Source organism: Monopterus albus, unplaced genomic scaffold (genome assembly GCF_001952655.1).
Source record: "Monopterus albus unplaced genomic scaffold, M_albus_1.0 scaffold436.1, whole genome shotgun sequence".
Classification (NCBI taxonomy): Eukaryota; Metazoa; Chordata; class Actinopteri; order Synbranchiformes; family Synbranchidae; genus Monopterus; species Monopterus albus.
This window is the reverse complement of record NW_018128316.1, coordinates 401,323-409,273: the sequence shown is the minus strand read 5'-3', so window position 1 is coordinate 409,273 and position 7,951 is coordinate 401,323. Positions and strand designations below refer to the sequence as shown.

Sequence of the window (7,951 nt, the reverse complement as noted above, 5' to 3'; positions counted from 1 at the left end):
CTCTTTTATTTGTTTGATTTCCTGCCAATGGAGTGAGACAAGACTTGAGAGTCAGACATGCTTTGTGCATTCCCTTATGCATACGCATACAGATGAGGTACACGCACGTGTTCCTATTCATACTTCAAATCGAGGGTTTATGTTCTGTCCGCGTACACCAACTGTTTCTAAGCATTGTGATACATGCGCAATCGCGGCTTTTGCGCTGCAAACTGTCTGCGCAGACACAAGCTTTTGGCCTGCATGCGGACGTCCACATGGTCTTTGTGGACCCTCGTGGACTAGGGAAGATGACAAAAATTAAATCATTTGCCCTTAGTAGACTTGCGGATGCACAAAGCATGAATGAAGCGTTCATAAATTGGTCATATTGATGTGTTTCAGTGTGTGTCAGCTATGGATGGAGTGGATGGCTGGGACATGGTTAGCTTAACCTAGAATAGCTTAACAATTGACAATACAAGCTTGTCAGAAAAATTGGATCGGGATCTTTCGGCGACATATATCTGGCCATCAACATCACAAATGGAGAGGAGGTAGCTGTAAAATTGTAAGCTGCTAGAAGAAAGGAGCTCCCGGAAACACAGAGCCTAATACATTTATAAGTTTTTGGGTAACCCCTTACACAAAAAGATTACAAAACATCACGAGACGGAGACAGTCCGACATTTCCTTCTCTTATCTAGAGCTCCAGCTGCATGGAACCGCTGGCCATAACAAAATGAAGAATTCCGTGTGTGTGTATGTGTGTGTGTTGTCACATGGTGCGTAACTAAAACATTCTTTCAGACATAATTCTAACACAGGATTAATACAAGAAAACAATTGGTGTCAAGGTACACTTTTCAGAATCAACATTCTGTCAACCTTGAAACAGCAGACTAGAGCAGACTTTGAATCTTAGCATACTGCATTACTAACACATTAAAGTCTAACACATTAATGTCTGATGATTATCTGACTGATTTACTAACATCTAACAGTGCCTTGCTCAGAGACACCTCAGTTATAGATTTTTACTAAGAGAGGAGAGAACATTGCTCATTCCTCTCCCACCTTTTCCAGACCAGTCTCTCACCTAGGCCTCTGCTTCCTAGTCTCACTTCTCCTCTTTTGTCTTCCTCCTCTTCCTTCCTGCTCCCCAGCACCACCATCTCCTTTACCCCCTCTCCCCCATCCTATTCTTTGTCATCTCTTTGGGTGAGTTCCCAGCTGACTCTGTTTGTCATGGCAACCAACCAGTCATGGTGACTGGGCCTGCAGCTCATACTTCCTGTGTATGTGTGGTTGTATGTTCGTGTTTTTGTGTGTAAGGAGACGCATGCGCAATATGTATGTGTAGACAGCAACTGGCTGCATGAGCTTGTCAGCATGGATTAGAGTCAAACATGCTGCAGCAATGCCTGTTTGCTCGCTTTCTTTCTTTGCAGCACCAAAACTGACACCATCAGATGGTTTGAGTAGATAGAGAGAGCTGTTAAACTACTGTAATATATATATTTAGGGACTCCATGGCTTGCTCTCTTTTCTCTCATACTGTATGTCTCTTGCCTTCCATCCCACTCCCTCTCTAAGTAACTCAATGTGCTATTCTAATATGGGAGGAGTAAGGAGGTTGGAGGGGGATGGGCTTTAAACCTGGCCTATGATCCTGTGGTACAGCAGGCAACACTGCTATTACATAACTGTGTGTGTGTGCAGTGGCAAGGCTCCAATTGCAGCTGCTCCAGGTTTCAGTGTGTTTTTTAAATTCCTTGTTGCAGTAAGGCTGGGCCCACACTAGAGGATTTTATAATTTTAATCAAGTTTTAAAAACATGAGAGACCACAGACATGATGACAGATTTACCTATTTTTTCACATTTGAATCTTAAGAGCACACACAATAGATTCAGTCAAGAGACATACACTTGACATAAACTTGCGTGATCAAAAGTCACTTCAGAACAAAACAAACATGGAGGCAGACATTCATCGTCAAGCAGTAGCATTTGTTTTGTGCAGAGATAAAAAAGGGAAAAAACTGGATGAAGTCTTGGTGGAAAAGAAGAAATCAACACTGCTTACACATTTTGCAGCACAAGCTGGAGGTGAGTTGCAAATAAAGTTGTATTACTCAAATGAGGAGGCTGGTGCAAGCTAATGCTACAAGTTAATGTTACTGTCCAGCTGTGATGTTTCCTGACTAGCTTGCTGTCATTGGCTGTTGCAGGTGTCTGGTTAGGATTCAATTGCTGTTGCCCCCACACTACAGGATTCCAGGTCATAAATATCAAACAGGCCTGATACTTAAGCTGGCCCTACAATACAGGATAATTAGCCTGATTTGCCCTTCCCAATAATCATAGGAGCTTTTCCTGACGTGAGGCCCCTTAGAAGTGATTCTCAGGCCAAATAATCCTCTAGTGTTAGATGTTGAGAGACCTAATCATTATGCCTCTAGCTCACCTCCATCTTGTGCTGCCAAATGTGTATGCCGTGTTGATTTTGTCTTCTCAGCCAAGACTTTACCCACAATATTTTTCTCCTCTTTTTTTTCTCTGCACAAAACATAGCACTTGCGAGTGTGACTGTTTGATGACAGATGTCCGCCTCCATTTTTGTTTTGTTCTGAAGTCATATTTGATCATGCAAGTTTCTGTGAGAATCACTTCTGAGCAGCCTCACGTTGGGGAACACCCCCACAGGAAGGGCTAATTATGCTGTAGTTTCTTTAAGCAGCTTCTTGAATCACCATGGTTAAACTGCTGGGTTTCAGTCTGAAAACATCACTGGTGAATATACACAGTTTCAGTGAGATTAGATGTGGTTTTTCAGTGATAATTTAATGCTGAGATCCAGTAATGGTATTGGATGTCAGTCAACATACCACACTTTCCAGACTTTAAGCCGCTACTTTTGTCGCTTCATGCACACACCTTCATCATGGACAACACATGACGAAATGCATATGATGCTGCTTCAAGTTACAGGCGATCGATCTGGCTGTCGAAATATCTCATGTTACAGCGTGGACACCTGCGGCTATGTACAACATGTTTTTTTGTCTTACATTTAGTGGGTGCGGCTTATAGTCCGGAAATTACTGTACAAAAATCCCAACACAATGACAGTTTCTTTCCCCGCGCCATCACTCTGATGAACAGTTAACTATGACTGAAGTTACAAGACTTGACAAACACCACAGTGGAATATTGGGGGGGGGGGGGGGGGGGGGGGGGAGTGTTATAGGCATGTACAATATGGCCACTTTGTGACAAGTTGACATAACTGGCTTCATTCACGTCTCCAGCCCGTGAGATTCCTTTGTATTTTAGTTTGCCATTCTACTCTACCGTGGCACCAATGATACCACCAGTGTGTCAGCAATGATGGATAAAAAACACAGTTTAACATCCAATACTAATGAAATTGCATGCCAAATTCAACTGTGAATAGCAGTGGATGTTTATGCTAACAAGATAAACAAGAGTCTTCTTCCTGTGGGCGTCCATGTCCTGAGCGTCTCCAGTATAATTGGTCAGCACATCACCTTTGCCAGATCAGTGCGGTGCTGTGAGGGTCAAAATAACATAGGTCACACACAGTTTCAGTTAGAAACCAGAAGTTCATGCATAGTTCCTGTGCAGTTATGAGTCTGAAAAGACTCATGTGAAATCATACAGGAGAGAAGCCAGTCAGTTGAGTTTGTAGCAAAACCTTTTACAGTGCTTGAATATTGCCTTTCACTGCATATGATGATTCATACTCAGAAAGTAGAACTAAAGTGACATTCACTGCAAGATGGTTAGTTAAAATATTTCAAAATGCACCTGCATTGTTTTGCATTTTGTGACTTTCAGTCAAATAATACTATTTTCCAGTTATCTATTTTGTCATTGAAAATTTCTTAAAAAATGTATTAAAATATCATATCATCTCTTTAATCCAATATTATATATCATCTCATGTCATGAGCTAAGTGTATCATCACACCACTACTGATGAACTAATTAACTAAACTCAATTGACAAGAAACGAACTGACCAAACATTTGCTACTTTCTTTTTTCTTATTTGACACTAGATTGACATTTGGGGTTTTAGACTTGATTAGACAACACAAGTCATTTGAATATGTTACTTTCAGAAGGCCTAGATGACATCTTTGTTGCCTTGTATTGTTACCAACTTCCAAGTTGAGTCTCGAATGAACTATCTCCTGTCTCTGTTTTTCAGATATATGTTCGGTAAAGGTGCCAAGCGGAAGCTGGATGAGGATGAAGAGGGGATGGAAGGCAAAACGCTGGAGGTGTCTCTGGCAGGAGGGGGTCTAGGCCTTGGTCCAGAGTGTCTGTCCAAGGTGTCGTATACCCTGCAGCGTCAGACCATCTTCAACATTTCCCTGATGAAACTGTACAGCCAGCGGCCTCTTGTTGAGCCCAGCTTGGAACGCCGTGTCCTAATCAACAACATGCTGCGACGCATCCAGGACGAACTCAAGCAGGAAGGCTCACTGCGCCCACTGCTCCTGCCACCATCGCCACCGCCTGATGACCCCATGGATGAGGGCTTCCGTGAGGCAGCACCCGCCTTTGCTGTTTTGTCAACAGCAGCAACAGCACAGGTATCCCAGCCTTCTGCGCTGTTGATACCGGTGATTGTTCCGCCGCCTTCACCCCACCCAATGGTGCCTCCAAGTTTACAGGCATCCCAGTCCTGCCTCAACCATGTGGATGCCTGCCCCACCCCTCTGGAAGCCTGCCTCACTCCAGCCTCTTTACTGGAGGAGGATGGTGGAGAGTCAGCCTTTTGTGCTCCATCCCCACCCACTCCTCCTCTGTCACCTCCCCCAGTGCAGCCTCTTCTATTACCCTCAGCAATTCTGAGCCAGGCTTCTCCCAGGGTCCCTGTGCCTGCCTCATCAATTGATGGTTTCACCTCCACTCTGAGTGACATGGAGTTGAGTCTTCCCACAGCCATAACAAGGACAGCAGCAGCTAATACTACGACTGTGACTACCTCCTCAGCTCCCACACCACTCAACCAGTCCTCTCACTTTACAGCCCTCTCTATAACACCAACAGGCACACCTAGAGACTGCAGGACCATGGGTGCTAAATCAGAGCCACCCGGCATATTGCTAGCGGAGGCTCGCTGTGCAGAGCTCCGGTCCATGGACACTCTACCCGTGCTGCCCCCTGGTGGCCTAATAGACATTTCATCCTCTCCTTTGTCCCCTGGTTCCTCTTCCTCGCCCTCGGGGTTTCTCTCAGACTTGGCGCTGGACGATGTCCTGTTTGCTGACATTGACACATCCATGTACGACTTTGACCCATGTACGACAGCCGGGTCCATGGGTTTGACAGCAGGAGGCAGCCTCACCAAACTCTCGCCAGTAGTGACAGCAGATGACCTTCTTAAATCACTGGCTTCACCATACAATGGCCCCACGCCCCAGGTTTCAGCCAGTCAGCCTTTCAAAATTGATCTGACAGAACTGGACCACATCATGGAGGTGTTGGTGGGTTCGTGACTCACAGACACCACTGGCTCTGAAAAATGGTTAGTCTGGAGAACAGACTGAAATGAAATTTTGGGATCGCTTTGGGTCTTACTTGGTGGTGGTTTTAATGTTTTTTTTTTTGTTTTGTTTTTTTTTACTCTCTTTAAATGTCGGTAATTGTAAACATTGATGGTGATGTCAATTAGTACTACTATGACAACTGCTACTACTACACAACACTGTGCATGCACTGTGCTTGCTTTTCCAAATATGGAAAAGAAGAAACTGGGAAACAAAGACACACATTTATTTGTATTTCTATACTTGTGAGGACGCCTTTTGACTCCGTTCATTCCCTAACCCCATAGGAGTAGTGCTGCTGGAATGCACCAGAATAACACACCGCCACTTCCCTTTCTCCAAGAGAGGAGAGAAAATAGGCCTATTTGCATTATCTGGTTGAGTCATAACATTATATTATTGTGAGATCCAATCATCAGTAAAGTGCATATCTAGCTAAGTCGAATGCTCTAAGTTGTGATATTAAAATTTAAGGTGTGATTGATTCATAAGATTGACTCAGCGATGTGCGTCATGCAGAACTGGCGCCTGCAAATGTTTGTGCACTTTGCCCAATCACATAATGTGAATGGTTCACAGCGACACAGTTTAGTGTCAACTAAGACTCCATTTACAAAAGATAAGTGACAGAAAAAAGCTCAGATCATCCAGACTGACAGACTAGGGCATAAGTCTCCAGAAGGGGCCGTGAAGACAAGCATCAGATGCAACAATCAGCAGCAGAAGCAGACTTTACATTTAACTTAAGTGATGCTGGGATTTAAACAGACAGTTTTACCTGTGAAAGATCAGCTGTATATGACACAAGCAGGGCATAAGTTGGTCAAACTCGGGCAGGTGTTAAACCAGTCATGAGCCCCACACATAGCTGATGTGCTTCACATATAAACCAACACAAAGCAGAGCAAGATTATGCCCTAGTAATAAGATTATACACCGATCAGGTGTATAACCACCAGATTATAACCACCTGCCTAATACTGTTTACATAGAAGTGGTGGCTGTGGCTCAGGAGTTAGAGCGGGTTGTCTCCTAACCGGAGGATTAGTGGTTTGATTCCCAGCTTGTCAAGTCGAAGTGTCGATGTGTCCTTGAGCAAAACACTGAACCCCCAGTTGCTCCCGGTGATGACACCGGTGCATGAATGTGTGAGTGCTTGCATGACTCAAAGCCACTCTCTCACTCACTGAACTTGGATCCTTACAGGTATCCAGACTTCTGAGTTTAAAGCCAGAGTTCTGACTTTGAAATTCTGAGATGAAAGTCATAATTCTAGAATGCGGATTTCCTAGAATGTCGACATTCTAGGAAGTCAACATTCTAGAATTCTGACTTTCATCTCAGAATTTCAAAGTCAGAATTCTGTCTAGATAGATGTCTACAATTCAGTGAAAAACGTATGTAAAAGGTGAAAACTGTGATTGTGAGGACAAGTTAGAGAATTTTTTATAAATTTTAATTTTTTGAAAAGTACAAATGGAAGTTAAAGTTTAATCTACAGTAGGTCAGCCTCATTATCAGTTAGCTGTGGGCGTTCATGACCCTGTTCCCAGTTCACGATTTGTCCTTCCTTAGACCACTGTTGGTAGGTACTAACCACTGCAGACCAAGAACACCCACCAAGACCTGCAGTGTGGGAGATGCTCTGACCCAGTCATCTCACCATCACAGTTTGGCCCTTGTCAAAGTCACTCAGATCCTTACACTTGCCCATTTTTCCTGCTTCCAGCATTCAGTCCTCAAAGTTGATGTGCTGGATACCCCACACACTGACAGGTTCCACTGTAACAGATAGTCACTTCACCTGCCAGTGGTCATAAGGTTATGGCTGATCGGTGTATATGGCTATAACATTCACCCTGTGACAAATGGCTACTAATTCACATTATTGTTCTGCCACACACAGATGAAGTCAGTCTAACATTTGATCGTGTGGGAAATTACAGTTGCCTCCATAGGACATAGTGTTTACATGGCCCTGGAAACAAGCCACAATTTACCCGTGCACATACATGAGCGTGCGTCATAGGTGCGCTGCGGTACTTAAATCAAATAGCACTACACCTCTGCCTAACCTAATGTAAACCAAATCTTAGTTATAATCTTTAACCTGAACCTAAGCCTTAACCCTAAAGAGTAACTCAAAATACAAAAAATGAGGACCAGCAAATTGTCCCCATTCTGGAGGGGTTTTTTTGTGCAATTATTCTGGTATTGTAAGGACTGCTGTTTCTCACAGCTATAGAAATACAAGTGAACACACACAAACATGAAGCCACACATAAACACACTGAATTAATGGCTTTTAGCAGACGAGTGCCTTTCAAAATGACCACTTATCCTGTTTTCATAGTATTTGTTTCTTTTTCTAGTTCTGTTCACTTTAA

General features: G+C 43.6%; 1 protein-coding gene across 5 annotated transcripts in view; it reads left to right on the top strand.

The window, feature by feature from the left end:
• The window catches only part of sertad2b (SERTA domain containing 2b), a 62,550-nt gene extending 55,951 nt beyond the window's left edge, over positions 1-6,599 (top strand). For all 5 annotated transcript variants that reach the window (XM_020587036.1, XM_020587041.1, XM_020587038.1 and 2 more), the window contains exon 2: positions 4,217-6,599. In XM_020587036.1, the coding sequence (XP_020442692.1) occupies positions 4,221-5,513 (1,293 nt within the window). In that variant the 5' untranslated portion in view covers positions 4,217-4,220 and the 3' untranslated portion in view covers positions 5,514-6,599. The remainder of the gene's footprint in view (positions 1-4,216) is intronic.
• The last annotated feature ends 1,352 nt before the right edge of the window (positions 6,600-7,951 follow it).